Source organism: Oryctolagus cuniculus, chromosome 7 (genome assembly GCF_051225735.1).
Source record: "Oryctolagus cuniculus isolate XC-2025 breed Fujian yellow rabbit chromosome 7, ASM5122573v1, whole genome shotgun sequence".
In the NCBI taxonomy this organism is placed as follows: domain Eukaryota; kingdom Metazoa; phylum Chordata; class Mammalia; order Lagomorpha; family Leporidae; genus Oryctolagus; species Oryctolagus cuniculus.
In genome coordinates, this window is record NC_142873.1 from 145,976,732 (window position 1) to 145,995,729 (window position 18,998).

Sequence of the window (18,998 nt, forward strand, 5' to 3'; positions counted from 1 at the left end):
TAGACAAGGAAGGTGGTGGCAGGCAACACCTTCGTGAAGCCAGATAAGAGACAAGGTAAGAAGCTGACAGCTCCGGAAAACCAGGTAGCAGAGGTTGGTGACAGGACTCCAAAAAGCCTGGGCTCAGCTGGCCCTTGTCAAACAGCCACAGCTGGTCTTGGGGCGCCAGCTCAACCCCACTCCGTGCTGCAGATGGCAGCCCAAACCACTACGGCTTCCAGCAGGCACCAGGGAGCCCCCCAGGAGCAGACTCCAGCACCCAGACCAACGTCGGAGACTTAGTCCCCTGACGTGCCCCACGCCCAGGGCTCCGCCAGGTCTGAGGCAAACGTGGCCATGCTTTGCTCTGAGGAAGCCACTTCCTCTCTGACTACCAAACTCTCCAGGGTCAGACTTGCTGCCTGCCTGGGCAGCTCTGCACACACACGGAAGATCTTACTGCTCGACTGGCAGGGCAGAAGGAGATGCGGGCGTGAAGCTGGGCTTGCCAAAGGCCCCTCCTTGTTGCTGCCTGTGGAACCGGGCCAATACCCACCTTCTGGCTCCAACAAGCCAATGTGAGGGGTGGGCTAGAGGGAAGGCAGAAATAGAAGGCTATGGAGAGCTGGAGTCTATTAAATATTTTATTTTGTAATCAAAATAGGCAATACAAACAGTTGACATAACGAAGATCCATATAAATAACTGCTTATAAACTTTACAAGAAAAATACCCATGAGCATGGTGGCTGGGCTCCCAACACAGGGTGGAGACCAATTACCCCGCTCTCTGCTTTTAGAGGCAGAAGCCCAGAGGCTGAGGGGACGGCCAGCGGGGTGGGGCTCCTCTCAATGGAAGGGATAAGTCACTCCATAAATAAAACACAAACTTGTAAAAACACTTAAGGAGCCTCATTCAGGCTCAGGAGTGCAGTCCAGTATGCGGCCAACAGCCCAAAGCGTAGCGGGAATCTTAACAGTGGCTGACCCTGGGTTCCTGGGTTGCCGATGCTCCCCATACCCACACTTGGTCCCTGCTGGCCTGGCTCCAGATCTACAGAAAGCCTGGGGCTGGCCCAACAACCAGATAAAAACAATTGCAAGATGCTCCCTAAACCAGGAGGCAAGGAAAAAACAAACAGAACACTGAGGGTACAAACAAACAAACAGAAGATAATGAAAGCTGTACCTTAACAAAGCTGACCTGTAGTGGGTACTCCTGAGCTCCCCGAGCAGCTAGAGCAGGAAAGGAAAGGACTCCCCTAACACGAGAGGCACAAATCAAAGGCCAGGCACAGTCTCCAACTTGGAGGAAGGCGTAAGCAGCTTGACAGGGCCCTGTGGCCTCTGGGGGAAGTCTTCCCAGACCGCAATGACACAGAAGTCTGTATTCAAGGCCCAAGAGGGGGGCTACCAGGAAGGCCTAAGAATACGGGAGGCGGCTATACTGGCCATGGCCAGGGTCGAGGGGCACAGGGCAGCTGGAGAATGGGTGCTCCTGTAATATGTGACTGCGAGCAGATGAAGGAGCCCTGGCTATGACCCCTAGGCCCACAATCCGAATTGGGTACTTTGCCAATAAAGAAATCACCCTGAGGAAGAAGCAGGAGCCTGAAAAACCCCAGGAAGCCAGCTCAGTTCCCAGGAAGGTTGCCACACGCGGCCTGAGAATTCTCAAATGGTCAACGTGACTGGTGCTCCGCATATCCAGGCCCCTCTAACGAGCTGCAGGCATTAGCAAGGCCAGGTAGGGAGTGGGAATGAATGTGGCTCCATCCCAGAAGAGGGAGAAAGAGGTGAGCTGCCTGTCTCAGATGTCAGCCTAGGGCTGGGAACCTGTCTGTGAGGATTTATCAGTTGTACTTGCAAAAGTTAATTAGTAACTCGCCCTCAGATGGTCAATCAGGATCAGAGAACAAACGTAACCCCAAGAGGCCAAGCCTCTGTGACAGCAAACAGGCAGATGCAGTTCCCTCATCAACCCCTGGCCCCCAGATGCAGGCTCTTCCTTCTCTCCCCTCCCCTGGGAACCACAGACAGGAGGCAACACAGGGTTAAGGCTGGAACCTTGCTGGATTGGGCTCCCTGCGGTCCCTGAAGTGTGCAGCCTGTCCCACACCCAGCATTCCTCACTGTGTTGCACAGTTTTCTCCCATGTCCTGGGCATATCTGTCTGACATGGTGGTCCTCAAGTCCTCGATGTCACGGCGTAGCTGTTGAACCTCTTCTAGCTTCCTCTTGATCACATCTGGCTTCTGCAAATCTAGCTGAGTCCCCGGATGCTGTGTAGCTGGGGAGGAGAGTGTTTCAGAGAACGTTGAAGTCAGCTGGAGACAATGTCACAGTTTCATGTGGAGGGGCAGTATGGATAGACAGTGCCTGGAGGCCCAAAACCTTGGGACACAGCATTTTTTGAAAAAGGCAGCTGGGGATAGTGGGCTGATAACTAACTGGCTGCCCAGGCCCACAATCTGTACTGCAGGCAAGGTACCCCATAAGGATGCCTGCTTTCAAAGCAGATTTACTGAACATCAATTTTGTGAAACATATAAAACCACAGAGGGTAGGGATCAGGCCTATGGACTCTGCTCATGCATTACTGTAAAGATAGGAAAGTTGGATGGGGGTGAAAGAATGAAGATCCCCGTCACAGGTTCCACACTTCTAAAAACTCACAGTGAATGCCCAAGAGCAGGGAGAGGTTGGGGTCGTGACCCTGGGCCCTCTGCGTGGCAATGCTACAGACAGCCTGCAGGTCTTGAAGGCAGCCGGCCAACTCCTGGTGTAGCTCAAACGCCAGCTGGGCTGTGTCTGGTGAGGGCGGAGACCCTGGCTGGGCTTGGCGCAGGTGTTCCTGGAGCGTCAGATTCTTCTCAATCAGGTCCTGGTTTTGTACTGAAAGCTAAGCAGAAAAATGGGCAAGAACATGTTCCCAGGGCAAGAAGAGACAGGGTCAGTGCCTGAGGGTGCATGGGTATGGATATGCGTGTGGAGGGGAAGGCACAAGTCACAGGCACTTCCTCCTCTCACCCCTGTCAACAGGCTTACTACTGCTCCAGCCCCGCCCCGGGATCAGGCCTGGTTCCTCTGTGGGGTAGCCTGGGCCCTGGGGGATCCAGCCCTGGAGAGGAAGCTGCTGCTCTCCAGCAGGCTCTGAGTCATCAGCCTCCAGGCTCCTGTTCAGGAACCAGAGATGTGCTCGCTCCTAGGAACTCTATCTGAAGCCAGTCCCTCAGCCAACTCTGTTAGCCAGGCTATTAGAGACAGCTTAACGTGAAGGCTGAAATCTGAGGAGACACTGCTTTCAATCTCTCCCTGCCACCCAGACAAAAGTGGCCACCAGCCAGTCTGATCGCAGGCTGTCAGGAATGAAGGGGCCAAGGAAGACACTGTGGCAGGCAGAAGTCACCAAGTGCGAGCTGAAGACGCTGCAGACCTGGAGGAGTCAGTGCTGCATCGCGTCCTGCCTTTTCCAACTTCCACTTCAGTGCAATGAGGCTGCCTGCCACGGGCCTGCCAATCACGATCTGATTATGCTGTCTCCCTCTCCCTGACATCTTCATGCACTCTCCTGCCTTCCCTACCTCAGTTCTGTTGTAATGACCATGCACAGAGTTCCTCTTCCAGCTGCAGCCCTCTACTTCACCGGACAATGTGATAATCCTGGGAGACTCTTTCCTAAGCACCTGGCCAGTACCCACCCCCCCGCCCCCGCTGGTAGCTGTTTACTGCAGGAGGATCACCAAGCCCTCTGTCTTCTTGGCCCCTCCCTGCCACCTGCCCCAAACCCTATAAACTTGAAGGAAGACAAAGGGAGGAAAGAATATCTTTCCACATCTGAAAAACATTCCTGGGTAATTGTGGTATGCTCAAGTCAGGTTTAAGGCCTCTAACACAAAGCATGATGCAAAGTGCCTTCGCATTCCTCTGGCCCAGAAGCAGCTCAGTGGGGAGCTTTCGGAGCCTGGCACTCTTGCAGGTGTGGGCATGGGAAGCGCCGAAGAACCTGGCTTGGGGAGGCCTGGCTGATGCTGCTCACCTCCTTCACAGCTGTGCGCAGCTGCTGCAGGGCTGTCTCCCTCCGCTGGGCTTCCTCTCTCAGGACCTGGCTTGTTTCTTCTTCTTGAGCCACTTCCTGCTCTAGGCTCTGAATCCCAGGGCAAGGGTGGTGGAAGAACACAACAAGGGTACAGATCATGACACCTCTGGCCTGGACTCTAATACAGTGAAGTCCAACCCCACCCACACACTGCTGCTGAACTCGTTTCAGAACAGCCCTCATCTCTGAGTTCCCACTCAAAACCTTCTGTAGCCCCCAACCGGTTTCTCAGCAGACCCCTCCTACCCTTCCTTCCTGGAAGCCCTATCTCTTCCCCCTGCACACAGCCTCACTCGGCTGCAGGGTGACCGGCCTTCATCCTGAAGGCTCCAGCTTCAACGCTTCTGCTTATTCCTCTGCCCGTTTGCTCAGACTGCTCTTCTGCCCCGTCCCCTAGGAAACCTCTGAGCTCACCCACTTTTCCTCAACCTACAAGTGAAATCCAGTGTGTCCTGACCCCACCCTGACACTCCTTCCCTCGTGGCTCACGAGCATCCCAGCTGCACACTCTGGAGTAGCACTTTCTTGAGGCAGGGACTAGGTCATTCCATCGAGTTCACTATTCGTTGTGCACTTACTGTGACAGGCACTGAGCATGGGAAAGAACACCAAACAGCCCAGTCTCTGAGGAGCTAACAGTAAACGCCCAAGAAGACAGTGCAGACTCAATGCTTTTGACAAAGGTGACAAGCAGCAGGGGAGGACACTCACAGGTACCAGGTGAGCAGTATGCACGTGTGTGTGGATGTGTGTGCAGGTATGGTCAGGGTCAGAGGGAGCAAGAGGTTTAAGTTGTTATCTCCTTCCTCTCATTCATTCTGATTTCCTCCCAATTTTGAAAGTGAGCTGAACAAATAAAGTAAAAAGAATTCCTTGATTTTTCCTATTTTCTAGTAATTAAAATATAACTGCCAATATAACCTCATGACCATGAAATACTCCAGGTGACCAGGATGAACACAATGTATTCTAGCAGATTCGTCTGACATTTTACAAACATATATTTACTATCATCCACTTGAAAGACAGAGAGAGCAAGCAGGCAAGAGTGGGCAGCTACTGGTTCACTCCCCACCTGCCTGACAGTCAGGGATGGGCTGGGCCAGGCTGAGTCCAGGAGCCAAGAACTCCAAGTACATGAGCCATCATCTACTGCCTCCCAGGACACATAAGCTGGACTGGAAGCAGAGGTGATGAGACTTGATCTAACACTCAGATACACGACGTGGGCGTCCCAAGTAGGGGCTAAACCCACTGTACCATGAAGCCTACCCCTCCTCTGACATTTTAATTTGCCTGAGTAGTCTCATCATGGATAAATGTACCACTTAAAATTCTGGGCTTTTTCAACTTTTGTGGAACCCCAACGTTTCAGAAAATCTACACTGAGAACCCATAAACATTCTAAAAACCTACATGAACTGGATTGCAGCCTTCAGTTGTTCCTCAGAGTGAGTGCATTTTGTGTTTTGGGGTCAAAAAGAACTGAGTCAGCCTGCCTTTACCAGGTTTTCTTGGAGAAGTCAATGAAGGGAACCCCAACTCTGGCTCAAATAGAAACCAGGAACCACGTTTGATTCTTCTCTGCTGTTCATCAACCCCCTACATCTTGTCACTGATTCCTCTCAATTTTAACCCCTAAACATCCCTAAAATCTGCCCTTCACATCTCCTCCCTGCTATGCTGCCCTGTGCCAGTCCCCCATCTTTCGCTCACATTTCTGTAGCAGCTGCCCAGCCTTGCCTCTCCCCAGGCTGTCAATCTTCTACACTCAAATCTGAGCAGCAAACCTGACCACATCATACCCCAATTAAATGCTGTAACAGATTCCCATCACATACCTAGAGAATAAAAGCTAACTTAGTTGGATAGACAAGGCCCTCCTACCACCTAGAATTCTAGCTCTCCTCTCACCACTTTAAGCCAAATACAGTCATGAGCTGCATGATGACATCACTCAACAGCAGAACATGTGCTGTGATGGCAGTTCCCGAAGACTCTACTGCCTAGTGACATCACAGCTGTCTCAGTTGGTGTAAGCACACATTATGAAGTGTGTACAACACTGAAAGCACCTAATATATTTCTCAGCACCATCCCCCCCATTAAATGGTGCCTGCTCGCATGTCGACAATATCAAACTGCCAGAGGTCCATGTTCACATTGTGCTGTTTCACACCTCCATGTTCCTATTTATGCTGTCCTTTGTATCTGGAATTCCAGTATCATCCACCCAGCTCTTCCTCATCCTTCAAGTTCTGGGTCTCCAGAATCCTTTCCTTGATCTCCCATCCTTCCTCTGACTCTTCTGTGTTCCCTCAAGGTGGTGTGAACACTGCTCTCATAGTATTGCACTGAAACTCCTGTGTTTGTCCTTCCAAGACTATAGGCTTGGGGCTGGTGCTATGGCGTAGTAGGCTAAGCCTCTGCCAACAGTGCCGGAATCCCATATGGGCACTGGTTCGTGTCCCAGCTGCTCCTTTTCTGATCCAGCTCCCTGCTAATGGCCTGGGAAAGCAGTAGAAGATGGCCCAAGTACTTGGGCCCTTGTACCCATGTGGGAAACCTGGAAGAAGCTCCTGGCTTTGGATTGGCTCAGCTCTGGCTGTTGCGGCCATCTGGAGAGTAACCAGTGGATGGAAGACCTCTCTCTCTGTCTCTCCTTCTCTCTAACTCTACCTCTCAAATAAATAAAATCTTAAAAAAAAAAAAAAAAAAAAAAAAAAAAGACTGTAGGCTCAAAAGCACTGACAGGTCTCATTTTTGTATCCTAACACCACACAAATTACAAATGTGACTGATTTCTACAGTGTCTTCATCAGGTCCTACCCATTATATCCCCAAGACTTCTGCTCACCTGCACTTGTGAGTGCAACTGATCCATCTTCTGCTGTTGCTTCTCCACAATCTGAAAGGCAAAGTTATCAAGGGAAGCTGCAGATAGGTCAGAGGGCAAGGGGCTGTATTAGTCTGTGGTATGGCATCAGCAACACTGGCTATAGCCCTTTAATAGTGAGAGCAGGGTGAAGTCTAGTAAGCTCTACCTATAGGTGTGTAACTCAGACTCCCAATCCTGGCTAACTAGCTTCACACTTCTGTGCTCCAATCACAAAGAAGTTTCTATGGGAATGCAGTGGACCCACAACCACTGTTGTGTATGTGGTGGTGGTGGCGGTGGTGGTGGTGGGTGTTCACTCTAATGACTGTAGGCAACAGCAACTAAACATTCTGATTCTTTGGCAAAGGACAGGGCAAAAACTTGATTTAATTAAACCTGTCTTGTCCAGGGCTATGATGGCTATTATTACAGCTTTAGTTATACTGACTATCTAAGGAGAAAGCCTGAACCATCCTGACTTCCTGTCCATTAAGACCTCAGGTAAGGGGCCAGTGCTGCAGCACAGAAGGTTAAGCCTTTGCTTGCAGTGTTGGCATCCCATTTGGGCATGGTTCAAGTCCTGGCTTCTCCACTTCCAAACTAACTCCCTACTAACGTGCCTGGGAAAGCAGCAGGAGATGACCGAAGTACTTGGACCCCTACCCCTACATGGAGACCCATGAGAAGCTACTGGCTTCTGACTTTGGCTTGGCCCAGCCCGGGCTATTGAGGCCATTTGGGGAGTGAACCAGTGGATGGAAGATCTCCCTATCTCTGCCTTTCATTTAAATAAAAATATTTTTTTTAAAAAAAAGATTTATTTGAAAAAGGCAGTTATAGGGGCAGAGGCAGGCAGAGAGAGAGAGAGACAGAGAGAGAGAGAAAGGTCTTCCATTCGTTGATTCATTCCCCAAATGGCCACAATGGCCAGAGCCGGGCCAATCTGAAGCCAGGAGCTGTTTCCAGGTCTCCCACAAGGGTGCAGAGAGAGGTCCCAGCACTTGGGCCATCTTCTGCTTTTCCAGGCCACAGCAGGGAGCTGGATCAGAAGTGGAGCAGCCAGGACTCAAACCAGGGCCCATATGGGTGGGATGCCTGCACAGCAAAAGGAGGCTTTACCCGCTATGCCATAGCGCCAGTCCCAATAAATAAATCTCTTAAAAAAAAGACCTCAGGTAGTCTGAACCATTCTGGGATTTTTTTTTTTTTACTGACCTGCAATTCCTGGCAGGCCCCTGACTCCCTCTTTCTGCTGAACTGAGAAAGCAGGCCACTCACTGGTTAGAGCTCTGTCCAAAGCAAGAGGTTCTGCAGGGGCCTAAGTGCACCAGCCTTCATTGTGGATTATCTAGTCTGGACAGGAGACTTCTGCCTGTACTCTAGATGAGTGACGTCTGCCTGTCACAAGGATGGACGTTTAAAATGGACACTTACTCTGCAGGGGCAACTTCTCAGAAAGCAAAACCACTCAGCAGCAAATCTGAGGTGGCCCCAGACTAGGATGTGTGATTCCCTCTCAATACACAATCTTCTCTTCTCTCCCAGCCTGCCCATGGTTACAGTCTGGACACCCTCGCTTACCTTTCGGAGAGAGTCGCATTCCCGCTGCCAGGACTCCATTTCTGCTCTTGGGCCTTCTCCACTGGCTGTCTGCTCAGCCTGCGCATCTTGCAGGCTGAAAGACAATGGCTCTTCAAGAACTTGGAAGTCCGAGAGATGTGGCTTTGACTCCTTGTTCCTCTATTTACTGTGTTTTGGGGCAAGCCATGTAGGCTCCTCCCAGCCACAGCTAGGGATAAGGTTTTTGGTCTGCTGCCATGCAGGCTGAGCCACACAGAAGCTGCTCCCCGTGTTAGGTTCTTTCCCCCAGGGGCCAGCACCTATACAATATGCCACCAATTCTCCACTTGCCACATTCTTTGCTTTTATATTTCACAAATAAACATTCATCACATTCCCTTTTGGGGGACATAGTTTAGGACAGAGTCAACACTGTTCCCTAATCCTGCTTAGACTCTATCTTCTCCAATAGGTCCCCCATAATCACTTCCAGCATGGCCCATCTGCTGGAATAAAAAACAAGTCACTGTGGTTGAATATAGGATGAGAAACCCAACCCACCCCATTAGAAACTGGATTTGGTCCAAGAGGCTGTTGCAACAAAGCCATCAGATTTTCAGAAATTGTTATTAATATGGAGGAAGCTCCCAAGACGCCCTGAGAGTACATTATGGCATCTTGTTTTGTTCTCAGAACCTGTCAGGGCAGTGAGAGCATCCCCTAGGGCTGAGGATAAACAGATGTTCCTGATAGCTTTTAGCTTACAAAGTTCAAAATGTGGATAACTCCCCGCCCTCAGAAGTAGCATTTGCTTTTGAAAATGGACACATAGCTCATTTCCCAGTTTATGAAATGTTTTCATTCATTCAGTACTCACATGCTCAAGGGTTATTATAGCAGGCAGTGGATCGGATCCTTCAAAGGACAAAATAACAACTCCCTGCCCCTAGCACCCACACCTCCACATTCCATCCCAAAGACACAGTGCCGGCCCATAAGCAGCTTTCACAATCCAAAGAAAACTTAGCTCAGAGGAACAAAATTTGCCCAAATCACCCGAAGTCATGCAGGTGAAGGAATGCGTAGCTGGGACAAGACCCTAAATCCCACAAGCACATTTACTTGCATCTAGAGGACAATTCTGCTTCTCTCTCTCTCAGGCTTTCCAGCTGAACCTCCTTCTCTCGGCAGGCTTCCCGGCTTTCCTCCAGCAAGCTCTCCAGCTCAGTCACTCTCTCCTGTAGCTCTGTGCTCTTCAGCTCGGAATCCTTAAGCTGAGAGACAAGATCTCATACTTAGGTCAATAAGTCAAGGAAGACTTGGAATGGGCATTTCAAAAACGTTGTAGTCTGCTGCAAACTGACAGATGTGAATCCAGACATGACTGTTCTGGGATTTTCCTTTCAGAAAGTCCCAGGTAAGCACACAGACACTGAGAAAGCTCCCCTCTTTGGCCACTCCCTGCCTGCCCCATGCACGTGGACTCTGCTGCTACCTGCTGGCTCTGCTGCTGATGGTCTTCCAGTGTAGGAAGGTCAGCCAAGTAGCGCTCCAAGGTTTCAATACGCTGCTGCTTCTCCCGGTTCTGCTCTGCTTCCTTCTGACACTTCTTTTTCAAATTATTGATATGTTTATCACGACCTTTCACCTGGGGAAAAATTTTGAGAGTCTGTCTCCATTCATTCCTCTGGGACCTTGAACATCCAAAGTGAAGTGATCACCGTCTTTGCCCTTGTGCCTGTGCATGGTGCTCAACTGTAATAAAGGCAGATGCTAGTCAAATCCTGCCTTTTGAATTAGGGCATAAACTGCAAAGCTAACACACTCCCAGTCAAGGGCAGAGAGGAAAAGCTCCCTAAGCAATTTTTAAAAAATTGATAGCATTGGGGTAGGTGTTTGGCATAGCAGGTCAGTCGTGCTGGGGACGTCTGCATCCTGGCTGTAGTCTCCATCTAGCTTCTAGCTAAAGCACGCTCAGAGACCACAGGTGATAGCTCAATTATCTGGGTCCCTGCCACCCATGTGGGAGACGATAATTAAGTTCCTGGCTCCTGGCTTTGACCTGGCCCAGCCTTAAGTGCTGTTGGTGTTTAGGGAGTGAAAAAGCTGATGGGAGATCTCTGCCTACCTTTCAAATGCATAAAAATAAATTAAAATAAAATTAAACTTGTTAATATAAAGATTTTATCTGGCTCTGCCCAGGGTTCCTAGGAGGTAACCTTTAATTCCGTTTGGCAACTCCCTTGAAACCAGAGCTTTCATCCAGCTTTTCTATGCTTCATTTAAATAAAAAATTTTTATTTATTTATTTGAAAGGCAAAGAAACAGAGAGACAGAGAGACAGACAGAGAGAGATTTCCCATCCAAAATTTCATTCCCTAAATGCCCATACCAGCTGGGGCTGAACCAGGCTAAAGCCAAGAACCAGAAACTCAATCTGCGCCTCCCACATGGGTGACAGGGACCCAGCTACTTGGGCCATCGCCTGCTGCCTCCCAGTATGTGCACTAGCAAGAAGCTGGAATCAGGAGTGGAGCCAAATCTTGAACCTAGGACTCTAACATGGGATGTGGGTGTCCTAGGTGGTGTGTCAACCACTCATCCGTAAATAGTTTATTCTTTTAAAAAAATTTATTTTAAAAGCTGAGTGACACAGGGTAAGTGGGAGGGAGAGAGGGCGAGAGAGAGGGAAACCAAGACTCTTCCATCTGCTGGCTCACTCCCCAAATGGCTGCATCAACCAGCAGGACAAAGCCAGAAGCCAGGAACTCTATCTGGGTTTCCCACATGCATGGCAGGGGTCCAACCATCATCTGCTGCCTTCCTGGTGTAACAGCAGGAAGCCGGATGGGAAGTGCAGCAACCAGGACTCAAACCAGCACTCTGATATGGGATGTCAGTGTCATTAAGTGGCAGCTTAACTGCCCATGCTACAATGCCACCCCCACTTCATTCTTAAATGTGAGTGCCATTCAAAGATCACCAAGCCTCTAACAGAAAGACATCAAAACAGAAAAAAAAAAAAATCTGAAGGAAACAAGAAACAATACTATAAGCAGATGTAGACACCCAAAAAACTATTTTTTTATTTTGAGACACCCAAAAAACTATAACCAATGTTATCAAGAGAGATAAAATACTACATCCATGAAACAGATATTTAAAATGTATCAAAAAATGTAAAAGCATACTTCTCAGAAATAAAGTATGTATCAAGGGAAAGAGAAGATTTGAGGATGAATACCTTCCTGGAGTGGGGTGGGGCACATTACTTCTATTTTTTATTATAAAGCTACTGGTATTTGATAACAGATACATATACTATTTTCATTAAAATTTTCTTTTTTAACAAGCCCTCTAAAACTTGGTACCAATGGCACCAACAGCACCCAGGAGCTCTTCAAAATGCAGGACGTCAGGCCTGCTCCCAATACAACTGAATCTCAACATTTGACATGCGAAAATATTTTTTAGCGTAATTTTCTTTTTCTTTAAAAAAAAAAAAAAGACGTATTTATTTATTTGAAAGGCAGTTACAAAGAGAATCTTCTATCCACTGGTTCACTCCCCAAATGGCCACAATGGCCAAGGGTGGGCCAGGTTATAGCCAGGAGCCTAGAATTCCATCTAGGTCTCCCAGGTGGATGGCAGCAGCCCAAGTGTCTGGGCCACCTTTTGCTGCTCTCTGAAGTGCATTAACAGGGAGGTAGATCAAAGGAGAGTCTCTGGGACTAGAACAGACACTCACATGGGATACTATTGTTGCAGATAGCAGCTTAAACCATTGTGCCACAACAATGGCTCCCACTGCCCCAAATTTTTATTGGTTTTTATTTGAGAGGCAGAAAGAGACAGAAAGAGCATACTTCAATCCACTCACTCACTCCATAAATGCCCACATGGCTGGGGCCAGGAGCTGGGAATGCCACTGCAAGTGTCCCACATGGGTGGCAGGAACTCAGTTACTCGAGCAACATCACTGCTGCCTCCCAAAGTCTGCCTTAGCAGGAAGCTGGAACCCAGAGTTGGAGCCAGGAATCAAAAGGTACTCTGATACAGATACAAGTGTTCTAATCAGCAGTTTAACCACTAGGCCAAATACCCACCCAGGATCTGCATTTTTAGCAAGATCCCTAATTTTTTAATTTATTTTTTTGACAGGCAGAGTGGACAGTGAGAGAGAGAGACAGAGAGAAAGGTCTTCCTTTTGCTGTTGGTTCACCCTCCAATGGCTGCCGCAGCAGGCGCACTGGGGCCAGCACATCGCGCTGTGCTTCTCCTGGTCTCCCATGGGGTGCAGGGCCCAAGCACTTGGGCCATCCTCCACTGCACTCCCCGGCCACAGCAGAGAGCTGGCCTGGAAGAGGGGCAACCGGGACAGAATCCGGCGCCCCGACCGGGACTAGAACCCCGTGTGCTGGCACCGCAGGCGGAGGATTAGCCTAGTGAGCCACAGCGCCAGCCCCTAACTAATTTTTTTAAGAGTTGTTGTTTTTCTTTTCTTTCTCCTTCTTCTTCTTTTTTTAAAGATTTAATTTATTTGAAAGGTAGAATTACAGAGACAGAGGCAGAGAAAGAGGTCTTCCATCCATTGGTTCACTCCCCTGTTGGCCGCAACCACCAGAGCTGGGCCAATCCGAAGCCAGCAGCTTCCTCCAGGTCTCTCATGCAGGTTCAGGGGCCATCCTTCACTGTTTTTCCAGGCCATAGCAGAGAGCTGATGGGAAGTGGAGCGGCTGGGATTTGAACTGGCACCCACATGGGATGCCGGCACTGCAGGCGCTATGCCATGGCGCTGGCTGCCCGATTCTTAAGCGCATTGAAGTCTGAGAAGCACTGCTCTGATTTTGATACAAACAGTCTACAATTAAATTTTACTAAACCAATCCCTTTGGCAGTTCATGTGCTTTACTAACCAAGCACTCTGGATTTAGAGCAACTTGTGAACTGGAGGTACCAACAGAGCTAAAAGATTTTAAACCAGCTTCTCCAGTGATCAATCGCATCCTAAACCAATTCTAAAAATGATGACAGAAATAAACTCACAAACCAGCTGCATGTGTGGGATTTCTCTCTACTTTCAGGTAGAGGAGAAACCAGACCGAATGATGTAAATTCACCACAGATATCTAAACACCCTGCAACAGTGCTGTCTGGTGTGACTGCCCAGGCTGGTTTTCCACTTGGCAGCACATCACAGCCTGAAACAGTGTACAGTCACACAACTGTCTCTGACTGTGATGGTTCTGTGGAGACAAAGCAGAAAGGAGGGTTCCACCTCTAGCAGACTGGTCCTGTGTGAGAAGCCAATGTAGGGTCTCACCCAACTGACTTCTCCTAACGCCAAAAACGGGGGCCAGAAGCAGCCTTGGCTGTTAGAGAGCTGACTGCCAACCACTCTAAATTAGGGAGCCATCAGCTCCTCAGCTTACCCTTTCTTCCTGTTTCTTCCCCTCCTCTGAATGCTTCTGCAACGTCACTTTGAGAGACTCTCTGATAAGCTGGACTTCAACTTCCGAAGCAGAGAGTTTTTTTTCAAGCTCGATCTTCTCTTTGCTCAAGGCCTCCGTCTTTTGTGCAAACTGAGCACGTAAGAAAGTATTCTCCCGCTGCAGTTCCTGCCAGAAAGATTCTCAGTATTTAACTGTTCCCCACCCTGGAAGTCCATGTACTTTACTTGTTCTCAGTAACCTGTTTGCCGTACCGATGTCATCAGAATTTGTCTTTAAGAATTTCTCTAAGCAGGCTTCTCAAAGTGTGCTCCCAGGACTACTAGTATCAGCATCACCTGATGCTAGAATTTGTTAGAAATGCAAACTTTCGAGCCCGATTCCTAGGTCCAGCTCATCAGAAACTCTGGGATGGGTCCAAATGATCTTGCGTCTTATGAAGCTCTCAAGGTGATCAGGCTGCACTTTCATGTCTGAGAGCCACTGCTTTAACGCAATGCCTGAGGAGCTACAATGAACACCATAAGACTGGGCTCAAGGCCAAGTTCGCCACCACTCATTGTCTATGTGATCTCAGGCAAGTTCTTCCTCCCTATACTTCAATTTTTTTCACCAGTAAAATAGAGGACTGAACTAGATTTTCATCTAAGGGTTCTTCCCCTGCTAACATTATGATTTTATGTGATGGATTACTGCCTATCTGGCCCACTAGGTGGCAAAACCAGTACTATAATCTATCTGAAACACATCACTCAAAAGCCCGAAGTGCAGGAGCTTGGTCAACAAAGCAGGCTTATTTTCAAGTTCTCAATCCTGTAGGTACTGACCTCAGTGAGAAAATACATGCTTTTCCTCAGCTGCCACTGGACATAGAAAAATTAAAAAAATGAGAACAGCTCTAAATCCCCACCGCTGCTATATGTCCCTCCATTTGGCTAGAGCTGGCAGACTGACTTCTGAGTACATAATCCAGCTCCAGAAACTTACTATCTATCTACCTATGCTGTCTTCCTTTTCTCCCAAGTGTATCCTGACACCAAGGCTCTGAACTTTTCACTTGGTTTTACCCTCAAGCCTTTTCTAACCTCAGTAGTGCACGGCAAAGAGTACTTTCTAATCAAGATGTTCACTCTTCAAAGGGAGGGACGCTTGCATCACTTAATCCCTTCCTATCTCCTGGATACCGAATGGTACAAAAAGCAGGGAACATACTGAGTTACGACAAGCAGAATGCCATTTGGGCTGCCAATGCTTACCTGTAGTCTCAGCAAGCAGACATCCCCAAAGGGAGCAGCAGGGCGGCCCAGAAGGGCACTGTGGACTTGTAGCTCACTCTCTCGAACTTTCTGCTCCAGCTGGGAAATATGTTTCCTCTGCCTACAAAAGCCAGTAGAATCAGGTCTGGAGTTCTGATACTAACCCTGTTACAAGACGAACTCCCACTTTCCTTAGGTAAATAGCCACCCTTACTATGTAAGCAAAGACCTTGGATTCTGAACATCACTGATTTGCACAAAGGAGAAAGATGATTGAGAGGAAGTGAGGAAAGACCAGCTCTGAAGAATTCCCTAGAACTCCCCCTCCCACAACTGGCCTATTATGTTAGTCAAATGCAAGACTGCGCTGCTTCTCAGCCTAGCTCTACTTTGAGATAAGATGTGGGGCCAAACTGGAAGCGGTGTACTTCCCACTGGGAAGACTTCACTGGTGCCCTCAGTGGGGCCTAAGACAGCAGAAGCTGGCCCTGAGCACCCCCTGTTGTCTTACTTGTCAATGAGGAGCTCCTTCTCCTTCAGAAGGTGTTCATTACTGTTCAAGATGCTGATCCACTGTGCTGGCTCCAAGGTGGGCAGTAAAGGAGTAAAAGCGGCAGGATGGTGGCAGATGGCTCCATTCTGAAGCTGGAAGACAAGCGAGCCAGAGTGCTTGATTTTCACCATAAGCACCTGAAGACACCTGAGCACTACCCAGCTGGGTCTATAGTTAAGCCCCAATTTGGCTCAACCTGATAAGGCCAATGTTTATGAAGTAATTTTAGCTCTGATGCATGACTGGAAAGAACCTGCCAGGAATATCTGTGCCAATGAACAGTCTCTCTCAGAAGGGCTCTAGTTTCTAAGAAAAGGTCAGTTATCTTTTATATCTGGCAACAGAGGCAAACCAGGAGTTAGGATGCCGTCATCAATCAGGGAAGGGGAATATGTCACACCTTCCCACTCTTTAGCAGCACAGAGATTTTTAAAAAGTGCAATAGTAATATAATAGAAAGAACACAGGGTTCAGAGAGTTTTTGTGTGTGTGTGTGTGTGTGTTTTTAATTTTTTGACAGGCAGAGTGGACAGTGAGAGAGAGAGACAGAGAAAAAGGTCTTCCTTTGCCGTTGGTTCACCCTCCAATGGCCGCCACGGCTGGCACACCGCACTGATCGGATGGCAGGAGCCAGGTACTTATCCTGGTCTCCCATGGGGTGCAGGGCCCAAGTACTTGGGCCATCCTCCACTGTACTCCCTGGCCACAGCAGAGAGCTGGCCTGGAAGAGGGGCAACCAGGACAGAATCCGGCGCCCCGACCGGGACTAGAACCCGGTGTGCCGGCGCCGCAAGGCGGAGGATTAGCCTAGTGAGCCACGGCGCCGGCCTCAGAGAGGTTTTTAACTCTTGCTCAGCCACCTACCACCTTTGTGACCCTTGCAAGATTACTTATCATAAAAACCTGGGATGTTGTCACATTCACCTCATCAGGATGCAATGAGAATTAACTAAGATTCTGTATGTCAAAGAACCCAGCCTACCAGCTGGTGTGCGGGAAGCATGCTGTCAGTGTTAGAGTTCTTCCTTTTTGGTTTTTCCTCATAATCCTCTACTCCGGAGATCTTACCTGGTGTTTAATCAGACCATCAACAAATTCAATGCCCAACAGCTCAAAAGCCTTTAGTGCCATCTACAAACATCATCTTTCTTCCTTAACAAATGTTTTCTTTGGAGTTAAAACTTACAGGACAAAGGCTATCCAGTTCTAGAAACCGCAGAGAACCTCCAAATCCAAGGGAAAAAGGGTCTCTACCTGCATTTGCTCCATCTGTAAACGGATCAATTCCAGCTGCTGCCGACAAGTGCTGAGTTCACAAGACTGTTCCCTGGGATGCCAAGGGTCAGAACTCGGTTGCCAAACCTGAGAGGGCAGAGCCTTGGAGAGCCCAGGAGCAGGCTGGAGTCCCAAAGGGTGCACCCCACTATTGCTGGTGTGTGGACCATTCCGCTCAAATACTGCCCCACTGCCGGGTGCTTTCTTGGCCTCAGGTAATACTTTGTACAACTCCTTATTAGTGTCAGTTCTTGGACTGTGGAAGTGGACTCGGTAGTGGGGATCTGAATAAAGTGTCTCCATCACTGCCGACTGATTGAGGGTTGATTCCATGCTAGGAATATCAAACTTCCTCACTTGTTCCTCTCTTTCATGGCCCACTGCTGGAAACCAAGACTGCTCAACTCCGTTGTCTCCAGCAGCACCACAGAGATACATAAGGTCTCTGGACAGGCCCGGAGAACGTTTCATCGCACCGAGATCTCCATTTCTTGTCATCCCCACACTTTCAGCCAACCCAGACAAAGGGAGTTTGGAGGAAGAGGGTCCAGCAGGTGTAGAATTTGGCTTGGCAGGAGAATTCCCCAAAGTAGAAGGCATCACATGGGCTGTTGGGATGGTTATGTGGCTTTTGATGGGCTGGAAAGAAGAACTGCCACTTGAGCTGCAAAAATCTGCAGAGAGAATAGTCTTCCATAAGTCACAATTGAAGGAGCAAGCTTTCTTCAGTTTGCTATGCTACATGTTCTCTACCTGTCCTGGGACCTGGCAGAGGGCACTATCACCAGAAGAATCAGGCAGAAAGGCACAGCAACCTAAATGGGAGATGGCTGTTCCAAGCTCTCAAAGCTAATCACAAGGTAAACCAACAAAAGGCAACAATGGCTTCACTTTTAACTTGTACTTGAATAAAAAAAATCTTGCTAGTCAACAACAAAGCTGGGAACTGAACTTTAAAAAAAAATATCACTTACTTAAAGGAAATGGCTTAGGTCCTATTTTTCTGGAAGTTGAGCAAATCTATGCTATAATGCAATCTAATAAAATATTCTTTCCAAGGGCTGCCAGAATCTTCTGTGACCTCCAAAAGTTCTCCAATGAAGGTGAGCAATGAATTTAAACAATCCAAAGAATAAGGCAAACTAGATAGTCCTGCTTGTCCCCAGGGCAGAGTGCAGCATCTGAGTCAGGCTTCTGTTCTCTCCCACACCCCAGACCTGACTGTGTGGATATATGAAGTTATTCTTAGTAACTCTCAGGTTTCACTCTTAGCACAGGGAACACTCTCAAGCTGGTACACACTGAAATCCACTTATTTTATATTTTGCCTTCCATTTGCCTCCTTGTTTGTACCCAACTGCAATCCTGAACTTTCAACTAGATTTATGTTTCCTTTGGCTCCTGCTGGTCTTGGGAGATGACTCTGATGAACCCCACTGAATAAGATTCACATTTCTACCACCTCCAGCTTCCCAGCAATACTCTGAGGAGGTCACAGAACTAATGTGCAAGGGCAGCGGGCTGCAAGCAAACAGCAAGATCCCTATCACCTTCAACAAGCAGAAAACAGAGTAAGCAGGCAAAGAATACCAATTTCTTCTCTTTCAGTACGTCCAGTAACTTTTCCCAAAGCAAACCCATCTGCCATGGAGGAAAAGGACTACCAATCCATTTCTCTTCTCTCTATCAACCAACAGAGACCACTCAGTTAATGAGGACAGAGACTTTAATCTTTCCCAGAATTATGTGCGTATAAGAACTGCCATCTTCTCACTCAGCAGCTGTTTAAAACTGAGTAATTTCTAATTATGTGCATTGCGTCTTTGGACCAAGAATCCAGGGAATTTCAAGGGTGACTTTACTGTCCCACAAGGTGAGCTGTAGGACCAGCCAGCAACGCTGGAGGTGATACGATTTCCAAGACAGTAAGCAATCTGCTTACAACCCTC

The 18,998-nt window shown here is 48.4% G+C and overlaps 1 protein-coding gene across 4 annotated transcripts in view; it reads right to left on the reverse strand.

Annotated features, from left to right (window-relative positions):
- Positions 1–609: 609 nt before the first annotated feature.
- The window catches only part of CEP85 (centrosomal protein 85), a 53,018-nt gene continuing 34,629 nt past the window's right edge, over positions 610–18,998 (reverse strand). For 3 of the 4 annotated variants that reach the window (XM_051856832.3, XM_051856833.3, XM_089301293.1), the window contains 11 exons: positions 17,029–17,723; positions 15,733–15,866; positions 15,222–15,342; positions 13,948–14,133; positions 10,011–10,163; positions 9,638–9,789; positions 8,537–8,630; positions 6,935–6,985; positions 4,018–4,125; positions 2,655–2,880; positions 610–2,268 (listed from right to left, as the gene is read on the reverse strand). In XM_051856832.3, coding sequence (XP_051712792.3) covers positions 2,108–2,268; positions 2,655–2,880; positions 4,018–4,125; positions 6,935–6,985; positions 8,537–8,630; positions 9,638–9,789; positions 10,011–10,163; positions 13,948–14,133; positions 15,222–15,342; positions 15,733–15,866; positions 17,029–17,723 — 2,081 coding nt within the window. In that variant the 3' untranslated portion in view covers positions 610–2,107. Of the gene's footprint in view, positions 2,269–2,654; positions 2,881–4,017; positions 4,126–6,934; positions 6,986–8,536; positions 8,631–9,637; positions 9,790–10,010; positions 10,164–13,947; positions 14,134–15,221; positions 15,343–15,732; positions 15,867–17,028; positions 17,724–18,023; positions 18,273–18,998 lie in introns of those variants that run through there. The other variant, XM_051856834.3, reaches the window with a different exon arrangement.